The sequence below is a fragment of the Symphalangus syndactylus genome, chromosome 14, assembly GCF_028878055.3.
Source record: "Symphalangus syndactylus isolate Jambi chromosome 14, NHGRI_mSymSyn1-v2.1_pri, whole genome shotgun sequence".
NCBI lineage: Eukaryota > Metazoa > Chordata > Mammalia > Primates > Hylobatidae > Symphalangus > Symphalangus syndactylus.
Genome location: NC_072436.2, coordinates 50555593 through 50576634, shown reverse-complemented (window position 1 = coordinate 50576634; position 21042 = coordinate 50555593). Strand labels below are relative to the sequence as shown.

The window sequence follows — 21042 nt, the reverse complement described above, 5'->3', positions numbered from 1 at the left end:
TCGCCCAGGCTGGAGTGCAATGGCACAGTCTGGGCTCACTGCAACCTCTGCCTCCCGAGTTGAACTGATTCTCCTGCCTCAGCCTCCCGAGTAGCCGGGATTACAGGTACCCACCACCACCCCCGGCTAATTTTTGTATTTTTAGTAGAGACGAGGTTTCACCATGTTGGCCAGGCTGGTCTCCAACTCCAGATCTCAGGTGATCCACCTGCCTCAGCCTCCCAAAATGCTGGGATTACAGGCGTGAGCTACCGCGCCTGGCCTAATTCTTTCTTTTCTATTGGAAAATTAACTGCTGATTCTCTGTAGTCGTGTCTATTTTCTTAGAACCTCTAGTAATGGTAATTTGTAGTATGACATGAAAGGACTATATATCGATATCATAATTTCATTTAATCAAGCACGCAAATCATATCAGGAATGAAATAGTCTTTGGTTAAATAGATCTAGTTTTGAAAACAGATTTTACATTTAACATGCACTACATGGCACAGACAAATAATCACATCATTACAATTCAAATTGTACAATAATTGACTTTCTGTTATAGCAATCAAATAAGCATCAATAAATTATCCTAGAGAGGTTTTATTTTCAGAACAGTATTTGATAGTTCATTTATTTAAATAAATACAGACTTTTTGGAAAAATTGTAGAAATATTTTTGTTTTTTAAGAGACAAAATCTCACTCTATCACTCAAGTGTGGTGGCATGATCATAGCTCACTGCAGTGTCAAACTCCCGGCCTCAGAGCAATCCTCCTACCTCAGCCTCTCGAGTAGCTAGAACTACAGGTATGCGCCACCATGCTGGGCTTTTTTTTTTTTTTTTAATAAACATTTTTTGTAGAGATGAGGTCTCACTATGTTGCCCAGGCTGGTCTTGAACTCCTGACCTCAAGTGATCCTCCTGCCTTGGCCTCCCAAAGTGTTTGGATTATAGGCATGAGCTACCTTGCTCAGCCTAGAAATACTTTTCAACCAAAAAGTGACTGTCTTATAAACAGCTAATATACACAAGGCATATTGAAATAAGTAACATCAAAATTATACTCTATGTCAAAATCATGGATATATATAGTCACTGTAAATAAAAACATGGTGGTCTGGATAGACTTTAATTAGCTTATTCACTAAAACAGAATTATTTCCCACAATATTTAGGGGAAGATTACTGGAAATATAGTTCTCTATAAAATCAGTGGAGAACCATTATATACACACTTGGATACTTATATACACACTTGGATACTTATATACACCTATAGCTTACTCAACATGTTTATACCAGAAATTTGAAGATGTCCTCTCCTCCTAAGTGACCCACTTAAAATCTATACAGCAGATTTGTTGAATTCTTATTAATTTGTATTTAACATTAAATTGAACATATTTAGGAAAATTTTAAAGAATTTTACACCTCTTCTGCAAATGGATATATTAATGGTTAACAAATGAAATGCTGTCTCTTTGTACTAGGTTTTGGCTTAGCTCAGTTCCTCATTTTATTAGGGACTAATAAGAGAGAGAGTATAAATGTTTTATTAAGCTAAGCCTTAAATCTTGTTTATGTTAAGCTTTTTACTCAGAGATAATTGTAGATTCTGAGATAGTTGTAGATAACTATAGATTCACACGCAGTTGTAAGAAATAATACAGAGATCCTATGTTCTTTTTACCCAGTTTTCCCCAGTGGCACATCTTGCTAAACTATAGTACAATATCCCAACCAGGATATTCACACTGATTCGGTCAAGATACTGAACATGTCCATCACCACAAGGATCTCTTGTGCTATCCTATTACAGTTATGCCCAACTCTCTTGTTCTCCCCACTCCTGCCTGGCAACCCCTAATCTATTCTCCATTCCTATAATTTTGCATTTCAAAATGTTATGTAAAATGGAATCATACAGTGTGTAAACTTTTATGATTGGCTTTGCTCACTCAGCATAATTCTCTGGAATTCATCCCAGTAGTTGCCCATGTCAGTAATTAGTTCTTTTTTATTGCTGAATAGTATTCCAGGCATAGGGGCACCACCCACTGTTTCACCAGCCACCCTTTAAAGGCCATCTGATTGCTCCAAGTTTTTGAACATTATGGATAAAGCTGATATGAACATTCATGCACAAGTTTTTGTGTGAACCTCTTTTCATTTCTCTAGGATAAATACCCAGGAGCAATTGAGGGTCACTATGGCAGTTGTGTGTTTAGTTTTATGAGAAACTGGCAAATGGTTTTGCAGAGTGGCTGCTCCATTTTACATTCCCACCACTAGTATATGACTGACTCAGTTTATCTGCATCCTTGTCAGCATTTGGTGTTATCATTATTTTTTATTTTAGCAATTTTGGTAGCTACGTAGAGATGTCTCAATGTAGTATTAGTTTGCAGTTCCCTTCGTGACTAGTGCTGTTGACTGTCCTTTCATGTGCTTATTTGCCATTTGTATATCCTCTGCAGTGAAATGTCTGTTCATGTGCTCCATTTTCTAATTAGAATTTTTTTAACTGTTCAGTTTTGACAGTTCTTTATATATTCTAGATACTAATCTTTTGTTGGATACGTGGTTTGGAAATATTTTCTCTCAGTATGTGGGCTGTCTTCTCGGCCTTTTAACATGGTCTTTTGCAGAACAAATGTTTTAAATTCTGATGAAGTTTAATTTATCAAATTTTTCTTTTATGAATTGTGCTTTTGGTATCAAGTCTAAGAACCCTTTGCTTAGCCCTAGTTCCAAAAGATTTTCTATATCCTATAGTTTTATAGTTTTACATTTTATGTTTACAGATATGATCTGAGTTAATTTTTGTATAAGGTATGAAGTTTAGTTCAAGGTTCATTTTATTTTTCTATGGATGTCCACTTACTCCACACTTATTGAAAAGGCTATCCTCTGTTGAATTAGTTTTGTACTTTTGTAAAAAAAAATCAGTTGAACATATTTGTGTGGGCCTATTTCTAGATTCCCTATTCTGTTCCATCAATGTGTGTTCCTATGCCTCCACCAAATACCACACTTCTTGAGTACTGTAGCTACATCATAACTCTATATTAAATAGAATGATTTCTCCTATCTTATTCTGCTTTTACAAGATTGTTTTAGCTATTTCAATGCCTGTGCCTTTCCACGTAACTTTTAAAATAAGCTTGTATAGGTCTACAAAATCCTTGTTGAGATTTTGATAGGAATTGCATTAAACCTAGAGATGGAGATGGGGAGAACTGATATCTTTACTGTTTTGTATCTTCCAATCCAAGAACATGGTATCTCTCTTTCTTTGTTTAGGTCATTAATTTCTTTTCTTAGCATTTAAAAATTTTCACTACACAGGTCCTGGGTAAGTTTTGTTTATACAGAAGTATTTCACTTTGGAGTGACGGCAAATGGTATTGTGTTTTTAGTTTTTTCCACACATGTTCATCGTTAGCATAGAGAAATGCAATTGACTTTGGCATGCTGATCTTGTGTCCTGAGACCTTGCTGCACACTCAGTTACTAGTTCCAGAGTTTCTTTTTTATAAAATAGATTATTTGGAATTTTCTATGTAGGCAATCCTGTCATCTCTAAATAGTGGTACTTTTTCTATTCTTTCAATCTGTATGCATTTAATCTCTTTTTCTTGCCTTATTGCCATGTCTAGAACTTCCAGAACAGCCTCTAACATTTTAATCAATGTAAATTTCTAGAGATTTGCTGAAACACACTTGCCTGAATGGAGTCCATCAAACTTAAAACTATGAATTTTCAACACTATCCTTACCCAACCTTTTCAGGTTTCATTTCCTGTAATTTGGATACGTAGCCGATAACATTCGTCAGTGGTTATAAATGGCATCCACTCGGCAAAGTCCTTTGAAGCAGCAGTGACCTTTTAATGAGCTAAATGGAACCTGACTATAAATGCAAACCTAGCAAGAGGACCTTACCCGCAAGACAGGATCAGGAGGCAGCGAAGCTCCCAGTATTAAGGTGTGAGGTTGACTTATGCAGTACATTTGAGCATGTCATTTGTTCTTCCAGCTTTCTCCCCTTTCTTCTAAATTGGGAGTAGCAATAATTTTAAACTCTGAAAATATAAAATTCTCTCAGAGGTACCTTATTCTTGTGTATTAGAAATCACCACTGTTAGGAACTCTTTTGAGGACTGGCTTATGACAAACAAAGAATTCTCTGCATCTTCCTATGTTTTTAGCAATAGATAATTAAAATATATTTTGACAACTCAAGCTCTCATCATGTGTTATTTTGTTAAGCAAGAGTTTATAATCATTAGTAACACTTTTATTTACTTGAAAAATGTATATTTCCTATATATAGTGATGTGTTTTTTATGTTGTACAACCTCCCTAACCTACCAAAGAAAGTTTGTAGCCATTACAGAAAGACAGAAAACTTGGGACAGCTCAACCCTTTATAGGTTTTAATGATCAGAGGTCTTAGATATATATACATAGGTCCATGTAGGCCTTAGAAGTGTACACAGGTACAGTCTAATTTCTTGAAAACACTAGGAGCTCCTACATATAATATGTAGAAAGTTTTAAATCTGTAGTAAGAATCAAATTTCAGAGACTTTTTTTTTTTTTCCCAAAAGCAAGGAACATCATCTCCAGGCAAGCTAGTCCTTCTTTTTTACAATCACTTTACTGATTTTCCTTGTTCAATTTCTACCCGTGCATTTCAATAGCTCTTTTGTTGTTACAACTGGGTATCTTCCAGGAACCACTCCACCTGTGTCTGCCGTGAGCTGTCTGGGATGTGGACTCAGCCTCTCTGAGTCTAGTTTTCTTGTCTGTAAGAGCCAATGATGACGTGCATCTCATTGGTTGCAGGGCTTAAATGAGATGGCTTCTGTTGAAGGCCTGGCCCAGGGCCGGGCAGGCAGTGGGCCCTCAGTTACTGGCTTCCTTTCTTCCTTCTGTAACATGCTGCCTTTACTTTCCCAGCTTCACCCTCTCCCCTCTCCGCTTTCCCCACCACAGAATGGGGAGCTTCTTATTTTGGACGCCCCTGTTCATGCATGAGAGAGCGGAACCCTTGCCAGAAGTATGAGCAGCAGGGATCTGGGGAGCTTAATGTCAAAGCTACTCCTTTCTCTTTAATGGACTGCCATGGCTGCTTACATAGAGAAGGGCTGTGCACAAAGCACCCTATGTTCTTACACTGTTTTCATGTTATGGTGGGAAAAAAGCTGCATTCTAGCCAGTATGACCTAATAATGCATCTGCAATCCACCAGCAGGAGGAGTAATCCACGGACACACAGTCCTCCACCCTCAACCTAAAAACAATATCGTGGCTGTGTGATGCACAGTCAGCTGCTTCGTGGTCACAATGAGCTTAGAACCAAGACTCCGTTTGGCACAGCAAGCAACAAAGATACTCTCACAATACAAAGCAATCACATTGTAGGTACAGGCATTTTTTTTTCTTAAAGAATGAAACAACAATGATCTCAACATGTCATTTTGACCACCAGCTATTATATGATTTCTGAATCGGTGAGTCTGGATTGAATACAATGGAATAAAAACTATCTACGTGAAGTATGCATGTGAGTTGGAGATCTGCAAATGACCACTTTAATCTCAAATCTAGCATGGAGTTCCCTGTTCACCCTCTCTCATTCTGCTGCAGGGATGGCAGGGCTGCTATGAACCCTTCAACAAAGAGACAGTGATCAATAGCTGTCTGGCTGCATCACTGAAAAGGTTTTCATTTAAGTGCAAACACCAAGGACTTTCTTCTTACTCCATCAGGCCTTTCTGGGAACTGCTTTGAAATATTCCTCCCTTGAAATATTGGATACGCCTCCATACCATTTCTGAAGCCAGATATGTTCTATCCTCATCTTCATAAAGAACCATTCATATTGACGAGGCCACTTCCTCATCCCTGGGTGCCTGCAGGAATAAAGAGAGACCACAGTAAAGCTGCTCTTATCAGAGAGGTGCACCCTGGGCCAAATCACAGGACCTCCAGAGTCCAGGCCTCATTTGGGCTGACAGCTGCTCAGATAAGCAGGAGGGAGAACCAGGGAGCTGAGTGTCAGTGCCTAGGACCACCGTAGGAAGGCAGGGACTGTAGACCCTACCCCATGTGGCTAGAGGCTCAAGTCGTGGGCCAGGCTCCTTGGTGTGAATCTCAGTTCAACTGCTGAAGAGCCACGATGCCGTGGGCTGTTGGCACTCACAAGCCTCTGTCTCATTACCTGTCACATGGAGTGATGCTGATGCGGCTCTTCATGGGGCTGTGTGGGGAAGCAGGCAATGAACCACACAGAAAACACCCGCAGAGAGTAAGTGCTCAGTGGAGGCTGGTTACCATTCTTTGGAAACTTAAAGAAAGGCTTTATGCATCTCTATATGAAATGTTAACAAAACGGTGAGCCTATGAAACCAGTTTGTTCATGGGAAGATTTCCAGTCGTGCAGCAGGCTGAGAGCTACTGAGGCAAGTGAGAGCCAGCTAGAGTTGACAGGCGACGTCACATCCCATCTTGTGCTGTTGACTGTCTTGCCTCTCCCCGATGCATACCCCTAAACAGGCTGCAGTATCATTGAGGGCAGGGGCTGTGGCTCACTTCTTTTTTTTAACTTCATAAAAATTTCCTTTTTATCTAAAAATGTCATAAACATAATTCAAAGACCAAGTCCAAACTGGGAAAAACATTTATTACAAAGCAAATGCAATAATAGGTTGATGATCTTTATTTATTTAAAAAAATTTTTTTTAGAGATGGGATCTTGCTCTGTTGCCCTGGCTGGAGTGCAGTGGCGGGATCATAGCTCACTGCAGCCTCAATCTCCTGGCCTCAAGCAATCCTTCTGCCTCAGCCTTCCAAAGTGCTGGAATTATAGGTGTGTGCCACCACAACCAGTCAATCATCTTTTTAAAGAATAATTTATTTTGAAACAATAATAAACATACAGGGAAATTGAAAGTACAGTATCCAAAACTATTTTATTTTCTTAATCCATTTGAACAGAAGTTGCTGATCTGATGCCATAACACTCTAAATATTATGCAGCCACGATAATAACATGATTGTTGTTGTTTTAAGAAACCTACTTTTGTACTGATAACTGGAACAAAGTTTGATACCTGGAAGCGGTGCTGGTGCAACAAACCCTAATCCATGGGGCACTGGCTCTGGGCCCAGGCAGTGGGTGGAAGCTGGAAGGACCCTGAGGAAACTGACAGTGAGGGCTTATAAAAAGGTAGTGCCTGGCTGGGCGTAGTGGTTCATGCCTGTCATCCCAGCACTTTGAGAGGCTGAGGCAGGAGGATCACATGAGGCCACGAGTTTGAGACCAGCCTGGAAAACATGGCAAAACCCCGTCTCTAATAAAAATACAAAAACTAGACAGGCGTGGTGGCACACACCTGTAATCCCAGCTAGTTGGAAGGCTGAGGAATAAGAATCACTTGAACCCAGGAGGCAGAGGTTGCAGTGACCTGAGATCGTGCCACTGCACTCCAGCCTGGGTGACAGACCGAGACTCTGTCTCCAAAGAAGGTTGTGCTTGTGGGTAGTCCCAGCAGCAGCAGCAGGAAGCTGAGGCAAGAAGATCCCTTGAGCCCAGGAGTTGAAGGCTGCAGTGAAATATGATTACACCACTGCACTCCAGCCTGCACAAAAGAAAAAGACTTTGTCTCTAAAATTAAAAATAAAAGCAGAGAAAGGCTACTGAAAGCTGGAGGTAAAGGGATCTACATAGGCAAACTTGGCAATGCTGTTGTCTGTAGTTAGGTAGAAAACAGGAAATGATCACATCCTTCACCCACTTTTTGATGGGGTTGTTTGTTTTTTTTTCTTGTAAATTTGTTTAAGTTCCTTATAGATTGTGGATATTAGACCTTTGTCAGATGGGTTGATTGAAAAAATTTTCACCCATTCTGTAGGTTGCCCGTTTGCTCTCTGATGATAGCTTCTTTTGCTGTGCAGAAGCTGTTTAGTTTAATTAGATCCCATTCATCAATTTTGGCTTTTGTTGCAATTGCTTTTGGTGTTTTAGTCATGAAGCAAAAGAAGACATTTATGCGGCCAACAAATATATGAAACAAAGCTCATCATCACTGGTCATTAGAGAAATGCAAATCAAAACCACAGTGAATACCATCTCATGGCAGTTAGAATGGCGATCATTAAAAAGTCAGGAAACAACAGATGCTGGCGAGGCTGAGGAGAAATAGAAATGCTTTTACACTGTTGGTGGGAATATAAATTACTTCAACCATTGTGGAAGACAGTGTGGCGATTCCTCAAGGATCTAGAACCAGAAATACCATTTGACCCAGCAATCCCATTACTGGGTATACACCCAAAGTATTATGAGCCATTCTACTATAAAGACACATGCACATGTATGTTTATTGCAGCACTATTTACAATAGCAAAGACCTGGAACCAACCCAAACGCCCATCAATAATAGACTGGATAAAGAAAATGTGGCACATATACACCATGGAATACTATGCAGCCATAAAAAGGATGAGTTCATGTCTTTTGCAGGGACATGGATGAAGCTGGAAGCCATCATCCTCAGCAAACTAACACCGGAACAGAAAACCAATGTTCTTTACTCATAAGTGGGAGCTGAACAATGACAACACATGGACACAGGGAGGGGAACATCACACACCCGGGGCCTGTCGGGTGGTGGAGGCAAGGGGATGGAAAGCATTAGGAAAAATACCTAATGTATGGGGGCCTTAAAACCTAGATGATGGGTGCAGCAAACCACCATGGCACATGTATACCTATGTAACAAACCTGCAGGTTCTGCACATGTATCCCAGTACTTAAAATAAAAAAAAAAAAAATAGGAAATGAACCTAATGAACCCACTGATCTAGGGAAGATTTTGGCCTGTTCTCATTGCTTATAATAACATGTGAGAGGAGAAGAACTAAAGAACTAGAGTTGAGTTTAAAAGCTAGCAATAAAAAATAAAAATTAGAAACATTTGTGCACACGCACACACACGCACACCGACATCTGTTTCTTTAGGTATTGAAAGCCATGAGCTCGTGTGAACATATCCAATCCCAATCATTCTAGTTTTCTCCAATTGTGACTTTAGCCTTTTTCCGTGTCCTTACAAGCCTTGCTTATTCACTGCATCCCTGCGTGCAGGATCTTCCTCTTCCCGTGGTGTTGTGGATCGCCCCTCCAACTGACCACTTACCTTTGTGTTACTCTCCCACTAATGCAGACCAATGCCTTCTAGCCTATTTCCATTGCTGCACCAGCCCGCAGCCCAGCTCCGAGCCTCCACTTCCGGCTGCCCCTGCATGGACACCTGTGGAAAGGCCACCCCGCGTGTACATGCGCCGTCCTCAGCTTGCACAAGCTCTGACTCCAGGATGGGCCGCCCTCTCACTTGTGTGGACCCCTGCAGCAGTGGTTCTCAAACTTTAGTATGCACATCAATTTCCTGGAGCATGCCTTTTACAGATTCCTGAGCCTTATTTCCGGAGAGTTTGATTCAGTTAATAGGTAGGGGTGGGGCCCAGAAAGCTACGTCTAAGAATCCTACTGATGTAAGGGTGAGAACACCACACTGAGAAATGCTGCGCTGGCATCCTCAGCAGGCAATGTGCTTTGTTTCCAGTGGATGCTTGAATCTGTTTGTTGTGTTGACGAGGAAGGCTCAGCTATTTTCATGGCAAGGCAGGGCATTGTCAAAGGTTGGAAGTAGGTAGGAATTGTACCTGGAATAGCTCAGTGCGGTGCTCTCCAGAGGCATTTACCCGGCTTCTGCTGCCACTGCTAGTGATCTCCACAGCCAGGCTGAGCTTGGCCCTATTACCACAGAAGGGCAGTGGAGACAAATCACTGTCATTTGCATCAGAGGCATCAAATGGCACAGCCTGACCTCTGCTTATTATTATTGTGTATTTCTGGGCATATCAATTTTAAAGCATTTACACACCTTGAAAACATGGCTTGCTTGGCAAATTCTACTTCTTCTGGAGACACTGCGATCATCTGGCCAGTGAGCGTTAACTGGACACATCGGGGATCTTCTGGATCAACGATGTTTTTTCTGCATGTGAAAAACATTTTTCGTGTATCAGAACAAGGATAGAACATCAGCCAGCAATTCTAACGATTTTATAAAATTAAAAATAGTAGTCACATTCCTGGTTATATCATTCAGGTTTTGTTATGGATAGTTGCTTTAAAATACTCAGGCCTTGCAATAGGTGTGCTTGTGTAGGTTAGATATCAGTCTGCATTCTGGGGCAGTGAGATAACATCCAAAGCGCCCTAGGCAAAAATGCACATTTGAGGGTGGAGGAAATTGAGATGGGAACGTTTCCTGACCCTCTGAGGGACTTGCGACAGCAGGGTAGGGTGGGGTTCAGAGGGTGGGGGTGCTTGTTTTGCTGAGCTCAAACCCCTTGCAGGAGGAGGAGTACACAGGTGAGCAGGTGCAGGAGCTGGGGCGAGTGATTTTTTAGGCACTGGCAGGAATGAACCCTGTACCAGCCTGCGGCAGCGTCTAACAATTGCTCACAAACTCTGGAGCCCCAGAGGGCATGTATTACAAACAGTGCTCTTTTAGTGGTTGCCGTCAGCAGGTGGCTAAGTGTTAACCAGCTCAGTGGAAAGTCAGGGTGACATACACCCTGCCCTCTTGGTACCTGGGTTCTTGTCCGGCATCCAGACTTAAAGGCTGGTGAGTGCAGAGGTTTTATGACGCAGTGGAAGTGGCTCTCAGTGGAAGAAGAGCTGGAAAGGGGCTGGTGCAGGACGGTGATCTTTCCCTGAGGCCTGGCCATCTCCAGCCAGGCTCCTCTCCAAAGTCGTGCGGTCTGAAGTTAAGCTGCATCTATCCATCCTCTCTGACTCTCAGTTGCTTCTTCTCCTCTCAAAGTCCAGCTGCTCTTCCCTCTGCCATCTGTGCTTTGGGGTTTATATGGGCACAGGATGTGGGGGAGGGCAGGCCAAAAAGCAACATTCAGGCTCAAAAACAGGAATGCCTGTTCTCATTTAGGGCTTCGGGTCCAGGCTTGAGGGTGGAGCCCTCGCAGGACCCGAACAGGAGTTCCTATCAAAATGGGGAGTTATTATTCAAAGGGAATGATGTTTCAGTTCTGCTATGAATAAATTCTAGAGATCTGCTATACAACATAAGAGTTCACAAAATAATATTGCGCACATAAAAATTTACTAAGAGGATAGATCTCATATTAGGTGGGTTTTCTTTTTCTTTTCTTTCTTTCTTTCTTTTTAAACTGCAGAAACAAAACACATCAAATGGACACAAGAAAACTTTGGCAGGTGTTGGATGTGTGTGTAATATGAATGGCATCCCTGGAGTAGTACAATGCACCTGTCTGGATCCAGCAGTGACTGGAATAAGGGCTTTCAAATATTGCCATCAGAACCTGCACTGGAGGGCTCCTTAATCAGCAAAAAGTGTATTAGAAATAATAAGAACAGTAGTGTGATCATATTTGTGTCTGCTTGCTAAGAAATGTTTCTGCAGTGACAGAATTATCCTAAGACTTGTTTCCATTTTAAAGGTCACCTGGCAGTGAGGATGTGGGGAAGGGAACTTTTTCTTCTTTTTTTTTTTTTTTTTTGAGACGGAGTCTCGCTCTGTCACCCAGGCTAGAGTGCAATGGAGAAACCTCGGCTCATTGCAACTTCTGCCTCCTGGGTTCAAGCCTCCCGAGTAGCTGGGATTACAGGTGCCAGCAACCACACCCAGCTATTTTTTTTGAGACGGAGTCTCACTCTGTCGCCCAGGCTGGAGTGCAGTGGCGCCATCTTGGCTCACTGCAACCTCTGCCTCCCAGGTTCAAGCAATTCTCCTGCCCCAGCCTCCCGAGTAGCGGGGACTATAGGCACGCGCCATGATGCCTGGCTAATTTTTGTATTTTTAGTACAGACAGGGTTTCACCATATTGGCCAAGCTTGTCTCAAACTCCTGACCTTGTGATTCACCTGCCTCGGCCTTCCAAAGTGCTGGGATTACAGGCGTGAGCCACTGCGCTCGGCCCAATTTTTGTATTTTTAATACAGATGGGGTTTCACCATGTTGGTCAGGCTGGTCTTGAACTCCTGACCTCAGGTAATCCACCCGCCTCAGCCTCCCAAAGTGCTGGAATGACAGGCGTGAGCCTCCGTGCCTAGCCTGTGGGGAAGGGAACTTAAAGCTCTCACCTACCTCTAATCATGTCAGGGTGCCTATTTCTGGAAGAAGCATAAACAAGAGAATCTGATTCTCCAAATGTCATTCAGAGAGTGGCTTCATGTAAATCCACAAGAGAAAGCTCCTCTTGGCCACAGCTTGTGCCTTATGCTGTTGCAAGCTGTGTCCATAAGTGTTTGGGAAGATGGTTCAAGGATGAGGCAGCACAATGATAATATTAGCCACTTACATTCACATAGTGTTTTCAGTATTTCTAAAAGGCTTTGATGTATATTCCATCATCTGCTGCCGTAGTAAGATTTGTTCATTTTTATACCAAGGACATTTGTACATTTTACGTCTTGGTGCACACGTGTGAGCCCACTCACCCAACTCCTGAGATATTAGCAGGAAGTCGCTGATCACCAACTTCAGGTTTTTTCTATCTATTGGGAGACTACCTTTCCCTGGCACTGGGTGTGACCAATTATTTTTTTAGAGAGACAGTTAACAACCACCTGACTACCACCTGATAGTCACCTGACATTCCTGGTGGGGGTGGGATTGGGCCCTCTCCTGGCCTGCTCATGTCTGACTAGCTACCTACAGTAACAAAAACAGTTGAAGAAATTTTAAAAATCTCTGGACCTTCAAACTCCTTATGCCAAAGGGAAGGTTAAGCCTAGAGGTTGAGTTATGCAACTCCCTCTTCCAAATAAATCACTGTTACCAGCATTATGCATCAGCCAGACTCCCCAGGAAAAGGTTAAAGGCTTCAGGAGTCTCCAAGTGACTGCCCCTACAGATCATTCATAAGTAAATTTTTTGCTGGCCTCCCATGAACAAGGACATGCCAATTGTAACTTTAGGTCTGCAATCTAAGTCTAGCTCCTGAAACTAAAGTCTGTTTGATTCCATGCTGATAATGGAATTGACATTCAATTGCAAGTTTATCTTCCCAGGTGCAGAATAAAGACAAGACTGGATCAATCATTCCTCTGCTTACCCAGAGACATTTGCATAATAAATTCTTCCTTTACTCCCCTTTTTTCTTTCAAACATTCACCTTATCTTATGTAAAATATTGATTTACTGGGCACTAACTAAAGTCTCACAAAGATATAACCATTGCCTTACCACCTACCTGCCTCTCTTCCTACATGCCTTTCTCCCTTTTAAGAAAATGTACAAATACTAAACCTCCTGAAAACCTCTTCAGGAAAATAACCACAGATAGGTCTGTGGCTTGCGTGTTCCTAGACATGCACTAAGGTTGGCTTAATAAATCTCAACTGATTTTGACACTTGCTTCAGTGACTCATTTTGGTTATCAATTTTGGTTATCAAGAAAAATATGTGCTGTGTGGCTCCATTAAAAGAAGAAAGAAAGGGCTGGGTGTGGTGACTCACACCTGTAATCCTAGCACTTTGGGAGGCCGAGGCAGGCAGATCACCTGACATCAGGAGTTCAAGACCAGCCTAGCCAACATGGGTGAAACCGTGTCTCTACTAAAAATACAAAAATTACCCGGGCATGGTGGTGGGCAGCTGTAATTCCAGCTACTCAGGAGGCTGAGACATGAGAATAGCTTGAACCTGGGAGACGGAAGTTGCAGCGAGCCGAGATTGCACCACTGCACTCCAGCCTGGGCGACACAGCAAGGCTCAGTCTCGGAAAAAAAAAAAAAGAAAAAGAAAATTATAATCTGTGGTAGTTTTGATACTGGAAAAATGTGGTTGTTAAGTTGTAAATTTTTCTTCTGAGTTAAGATGAAAGAATGATGGAATGTAATCTACATAACAAAAGCCAAATCTATATCTTTATAAAAATAACTGAGATGCATAGGAGAAAAGAAATAAAAATTGTAAGAAGAAACTGAATTCACATATATGAAAAATATTTAGAATTTGTGTCTGAATGATACTGTCATTAGTTGCACCCAATTTATTTGTTCACTATTAAAGCTAATTTCTTCATTAAATTGTTCTGTGATGAAAGCAATGAAATTAGCCTTCAGATGTAAGTCATTATAGAATAATAACACAGTACATTTACATAGGGAGCATTTTTGCTTCTCTACTGTGGGTAATTACATAGAAATATAAAGGAGATTATATATTTTAAAAGGCAAATAGAAAACTTTGCATTTAAACAGTGGAAAACCCAGCTGAACTTGGTATCACTTCCTTCTACATGTGGTAGACAGGCTAATGGCCCCCCAAAGATGTCCACATCCTAATCTCTGGAACATGTGAATATGTTCCCTTACGTGGCAAAGAGGAAGTCGGTTGCTAATTAGCTGATTTTGGATCAGAAGATCATCCTGGATGATTTGGCTGAGCCCAAGGCAATCACAAGGATCATTAAGTGGAAAGCGTTGAAGTGATTTGACTGAGAAAGACCTGCCTGGCCATGGCTAGCTTTGAACACAGAAGGGGCATGAGCCTTGGGTTGCAGGCAGCCTCTCGAAGCTGAGAAAGGCCAGGAAACAGACTCTGCCCCAGAGCTTCCAAAAAGGAACATAGTACTGCCAACGCCTTGGTGTTAATCTGGTGAGACCTCTTTTGGACTTCTGACCTCCAGAACAATCACATGATAAATCTGGGTTATTTTAAGCCAGTAAGGTGTGGTAATTTTTTACAGCAGCAATATGAAACTAATACACCATCTAAAGGAAGTTGGATGGCAGCCCCACCCTTAGTCACAGGAGTGCAACACACCTGTGGTTACTGGCAGCTGTGCCCCTGAAATGGCCAGCAAATGCAGCACCAGCTAGGCGAGAGGGCCCTGAGCACCCTGGGGACCCTGATGCATGCTGTCAGTTGGTGAGAGGCTACTTTGGTAAACAGGGGCTGTAGGAGGTGTTGCTCCTCCTCTGGGTAACAGATCTCATCTATTGTTGAGGCATCCACTTCCCTCTCACACGCAGCTTCAGGAACACTAGTCCGTCCCCAGGTCCCGAGAACCTGGATTGCCTAAGCCAACAAGCATATTCCATTCCCTGGCTATAGTGATGGATTCAGGGACTGGCACAACAGCAAGTTGGGTCACGAAAGCTCAAGGAGCTATTTGCTGAGGACTTCCAGAGTGGAAACCCCCCTAACTCTTTTTTGGAGTCTACCTGGAGAGACGATCACTTTTTGTTGGACATAAACAGTGGACATTCTTTTGGGTATTTCTCCCTTTTTCACCTGACTTTGGGGTCGGCTATCCATGCCCTGTGAGGATGGGCAGCTTGTAAACCAAGAGGATTCAGGTCTCAAGGGTAGGACCAGAAAATCCTGATCCATGCTCTCAAAGTGGCCACCTGGGGAGCCCAGAGGGATGCTCTTCTTGCCTGAGGACCCTAGTGGAGAGTGGCAGGAGCTGTCCTGGACTGTGACATCTGCCCTCCGGACCCTGACTGTGCTCACTCATCGAGGCTGGCCTGGTCCCCACCCAGCACTCAACAGGTGGCCTCTGCTGGGTGAAATGCTTGCATACCCAGCCAGGAGCTTCTTTTAACCTTTTTATTTTTATTTTTCCTATAACAGGGCCTAAAATGGTATGTGAAGATTCAATCTAGGGAGTCAACGGATCAAATATCTGTTCTTAGGGAGTTGGTTTCATGCCCAAGGCATGGACCCCATTGTACTGGGGATTCCAGAATGCTTCTGAATCGGGAGAATGATCAGTCACAGCACTTTGTATGCAGCGGAGTGGATTACATGGACCTGGGGAGTCATAAAGGACACAATAAGGCAGTGTTCTTGTACTCAAATGATCTCCAATTAAAGGTGAAGCTTGCATTCCGGATAGCTAACCTTCTCGGAGATAAGTAATTCTTCTCTGCTACAACAATTTCTTTTACACTCATATTTTTGTGGGCTACAATTTTGTAAGAGCTTCATAAGGGATGTGTTTTTCTAAAAATACATGTAACCTTCTCAAACACTTTATATCTTGATAGTATATTTAAAAGTCTGTTTTATTTTTATATGTTTATGTTCAGTGGTAAAGAAAAATATTGGAGGAAAGCATGTATTATGTTCTTTGAGGATTTCAGAAATCATACCAATATATATAAACATAGTGAACAAATGACATTAAAATATTTGTTTAACCTTTGATTTTTTTTATAATATAGAGAAAATTGGCCAGGTGTGGTGGTGCACACCTGTAGTCCTAGCTACTCAGGAGGCTGAGGCAGGAGGATCACTGGAGCCCAGGAGATTGAGGCTGCAGTCAGCTATGATCATGCCACTGCACTCCAGCCTAGGTGACAGAGTGGGACCCTGTCTCAAACACACACACACACACACACACACACACACACACACACACACAAAAGGAAGTGGATTGGACCACCCAATCCTGCAAATGATAAAATCACCACCATTGTACAATGGTTCTCAACTGGGAGAAGTTTCCTCTCCACAAAAGGCAACTGGAAATCTGGGGAGCATCTTGGTTGTCACAGAAACCGGGTTGAGGGGCTCTATCTCCTTGTACTTGGTGGGCAGGGGTCAGGAATTCTAAATGTCCTGCAATGCATGGGACGATCTTACACAAGGAACTGTCCTACCCCAGATGCCAATAGAACCCATTGAGACACGTCTCAAGGCTTTGTCTCTCCCTGATGTATCCAGCCAGATAGTAACAGAAGGAAGGTAGATGTAGACCAGGCTTTCTCAACTTTGGCACGGCTGACATTTTGGGCTGGATGATTTTTTGAGGTGGAGGGCTGTCCTTCGCATAATAGAGTATTTAGCAGCATTCCTGGGCTCTACCTGCTAGATGCCAGCAGTACCCCCCACCCCAACCCAAGTTGTAACAACCAAAAAGGTCTCCAGACATTGCCAAATGTCCCTGGGGAGGAGTCTCTCAGCTCCCTGTTTGAGATCCACTGGTGGAAATGCAGGTAAACTTTTCGACTTAGTGGAGGGAGAGGAGTGAGTTGCCTCGTGTGATTTCGTACTGTGTCAAATAAGTATGGGCATCATCTGCAACTGAGAGAGAATGAAGGGGAACGTTTAGGTTTGTTCTTTAAAAAAGGGCTGTTACTGGGGAAATGAAATGGGATTTTCTAGGCGTGCTGAGAATGCATGGGAGGATTCTGTTCATGAATTGAAAGGGGCAGCCTCAGTTCGGCCACGTGGTTTCCCTGGGCAGACCTGAGCCACCTGGGTGCAGGAACAGAGGAGGTGGAAACAGGGCTTAAAGGGGCTGGGTATGGCCAGGCGGGAGGCGAGAGGGTCAGAGGAGGTGTAGGTGGTCTCAGGGCAATCATAAAGATAGACCAGGGAGTCTAACCTGGGCAAAGAGAAAGGGGAGCCAGGACGTGCTGACGGGTGGGAGGATCGTGATGGGGGCAAAAGGTTGGCAGCTCCATGTGGTCCAAGCATGTTGCAGGAGGGTTGTACGAGCAAGAAGGATACAGAGTAGGAGGCGCGGAATGGAAATTCTGGATGTGGTGCATTTGCTAGCAAATCTGGAGTGTGGGTGGTGAGAACCTGGCTGGAGAAGCTGGAGTGTAGGATGCGCCCTCCACACAGTGCTGAAGGCGAGAACAAGAGGATGGCAGCAGAGAGGAAAATGGTGAGGCCTGCAGCTTCTACTGCCAGTTTTATTCCTGTTCCCTAGGGTAACCCTAGAACAGGATTCTCCTGTTCAGTGCTAGCCTTTCCGGCATCTGCAGAAAGCATTGCGTCGTTCCTGGGACTGCTCCTTTCCAGGCTGTCTGCTTTCAGACATCCCAGCTTGTCAATGTCCCTGTTAAACTATGGGATCCAGAACTGTCCTAGAAACTCCAGCAGCAGGTGAGCAAGGTTGGGGAGGCGTCTCACCTCTACCACCCCTACTCCATCCTCCAAGGGATGCTATCGACAATAGTTCCCTGATTCATCATCATAGGAAACCTATCAAAGAAAGGAATGGTCTTTGGTATGACATCCTTCCCAACCAATATTGCCTGTAAGTGGTCACTTCTTCCTATTCTTAGGGCACAGAAAAAGCTTGTCTATTTTATTAATATCTTGCTTTTAGTTTTTATTTTATTTTACAGCATACCAGTATAATGCCTCATACTGTCCTAGTTAATTTTTTTCCCAGTTTTGTTCATCCTTCTTGGCACCACTTTCCTGGTTATGACATTGGCTTCTCTTGACAAATTTCTATGTCTCCCAAATATGTATTTTTCAGTGTCTCTCACTATATCAAGCTTCCAGTCGGTTCAACCCCAGAATCCTTCCTCTGGCTCCCAGAACCCTTCCCCCTACTTTTCAGGGTATTGTGAAAGGTCAAGGAAGCAGAAACCTCCTACACAGAGTTCAGATAAACCCCGCCCTACCAGTAGACCCTTTTGGTCATTCACCCAATTGTTCATTCATCCACAGTTTCACATCCATTGTGAAATTAGATATAAGAGAAATAAACAAATATAAATCTGCCCAGGTTATTATTCCCCAGTTTATGTTATTCCATCTTGTCTATGAGAATATGACCATGCAAGTTTCTTGGAATGCCTCAGGGAAATCCACAATAGTTTCCTAATTCATCATCATAGGAAAACTATAAAAGAAAAGGATAGTCTTTTGACATGACATCCTTCCCCACCAACATTGCCTGTAGGCGGCCACTTCTTCCTACTCTTAGGGCACAGAAACCATCTCTTCAACAGCCTGTTCCAGAATCACTATGTAAGCTATTTGTGTTCACCCACAGATCCTCCCAACCTCTGATTTTTGAGACTGAATGACGCTTGCCCATTTTCAGGCTGTTGATGTCTCTTTTACTCCTCAATTCAACGTTCCCATCCATGACTTCCCTGATTTATCTGAATGAAATGTGTATTGTTCAGAAGCCTTGGACATAACATACAGTTGGCCTTCCACATCCATGGATTTTTGCATCTGTGGATCCAACCAACAACAGACTGAAAATATTTAGGAAAAAAAAAAGCTACAGTACAAAATAAAAAATAATACAAATAGGCCAGGCGCAGTGGCTCATGCCTATAATCCCAGCGCTTTGGGGGGCCGAGGCAGATGGATCACCTGAGGTCAGGAGTTCAAGACCAGCCTGGTCAAATGACAAAACCCCATCTCTACTAAAAATACAAAAATTAGCTAGGTGTGGAGGCACGCGCCTGAAATCCCAGCAACTTGGGAGAATGAGGCAGGAGAATCGCTTGAACCCAGGAGGTGGAGGTTCAGTGAGCCCAGATCGTGCCATTGCATTCCAGCCCGGGCGACAGAGTGAGACTCTGTCTCAATAATAATAATAATAATAATAATACAAAACCAATATAGTATAACAACTATTTACAGAGCACTTAGATTGTACTAGGTATTATAAGTAATCTAGAGATGACTTAAAGTACGCAGGAAGATGTGCGTAGGTTATATCCATAATATCCCATTTTATATCAGGGACTTGAGCATCCACGGATTTTGGCGTCTTTTGGTGCAGGGCTGGAGGAGGGTTCCTGGAACCGATTGCCCATGGATACCAAGGGATGAATGTATGTGTTTAACTGGAATAGTGGTCCATTACATTTCCTTACTCATCCTTGGTTAGAATTTTCTCTTATCCAGTGTCAAATGTTGTGATTCAATAGACACTGGCCAGCCACACACAACAGACGGCACCAGAAAAGGGGGGATGTGGACCCACTTCCTGGACAGGAGAGCAACAGGCATGTTTGAACAATCCACTCTGAGAGGCAAGGCACCGTCTAGCAAGACGGTTCAATGTATGATGACCCCTTTCCTTTGAGCTTTCACCTTTATGTATAACTTTGATATGCTAAGATTATATTAAAATTTGTCTCCATCAATTGAATCTCACATGTGTTTGAGCCATTTTAATTTCTATATTTCAAACATTTATATTATAAATAAGTGCAATCATGACACCTCCAACATACCAAAGAGGGCTGTAGCATACATTAGAATAAATCACCATGTTTCTATCTCCACTTGCACATCCATTTAAACTGTTACTTCCATCCTGAGGTAGATGGAATAACAGCTCCCCCAAAGGTGTCCTAATCCCCAGATGCCAAAGAAGTCCTAATCCCCAGAATGTGTGAATGTGACTTTATACGGCAACAGGGACTTTGCACATGTGATTAAGTTAGGGATCCTGAGAGGGAAAGATTATCCTGGATTATCCAGTGGGCCCAGCATAAACAGAAGATCCTCCTAGAGGGAGGCAGAAGTTTCAAGTGAGCAGTAGGAGGTGGGATGACAGAAGCAAGCCCCGAGAGTGAGGTAAGCAAGGGACCACGCGCCAAGGAATGCATGCGGCCTCTAGTTGCTGAAAAGGCAAGGAAACGGCTTCTCTTCTGGAGCCTCCAGAAGGAAGCAGCTCAGCCCACAACTTGGTTTTAGCTTTGTGAGACTCATTTCAGACTTCTGCCCTCTAGAACTGTAAAATAATACATCTGTGGCCGGGTGCGGTGGCTCATGCCTATAATCCCAGCACTTTGGGAGGCTGAGGTGAGCAGATCATGAGGTCAGGAGGTTGAGACCAGCCTGGCCAACATTGTGAAACCCTATCTCTATTAAAAATCCAAAAAATTAGCCCGGCATGGTGGTGCGCACCTGTAGTCCCAGCTACTCGGGAGACTGAGGCAGGAGAATTGCTTGAACCCGGGAGGTGGAGCTTGTGGTGAGCCGAGATCACGCCATTGCACTGCAGCCCGGGCAACAGTGCGAGACTCTGTCTCAAAAAAAAAAAAAAAAAAAGAATACATCTGTGCTGTTCTAAAGCACGAAGTCTGTGGCAATTTCTTCCAGCAGCAATGGGAAATGAAAACACTCTTCCTTAATGTCCCCATGAATATTCCTCATATGCAACCAAAAAATGGCCCCACACTGTGCTCAAGGCTCTGCTCTTGTTGA

The 21042-nt window shown here is 43.0% G+C and overlaps 1 protein-coding gene across 5 annotated transcripts in view; it reads right to left on the bottom strand.

The window, feature by feature from the left end:
- Positions 1-374: 374 nt before the first annotated feature.
- CREG2 (cellular repressor of E1A stimulated genes 2) overlaps positions 375-21042 on the bottom strand; it is a 40049-nt gene continuing 19381 nt past the window's right edge. Inside the window, exons 3-6 of one of the 5 annotated variants that reach the window (XM_063617629.1) lie at positions 9946-10059; positions 9725-9815; positions 9199-9312; positions 5851-5910 (exon numbers count right to left, since the gene is read on the bottom strand). In XM_063617629.1, the coding sequence (XP_063473699.1) occupies positions 9217-9312; positions 9725-9815; positions 9946-10059 (301 nt within the window). In that variant the 3' untranslated portion in view covers positions 5851-5910; positions 9199-9216. Of the gene's footprint in view, positions 5911-6361; positions 7639-9198; positions 9313-9724; positions 9816-9945; positions 10060-10660; positions 11255-21042 lie in introns of those variants that run through there. The other 4 variants (XM_055241978.2, XM_063617628.1, XM_055241977.2 and 1 more) reach the window with 4 other exon arrangements.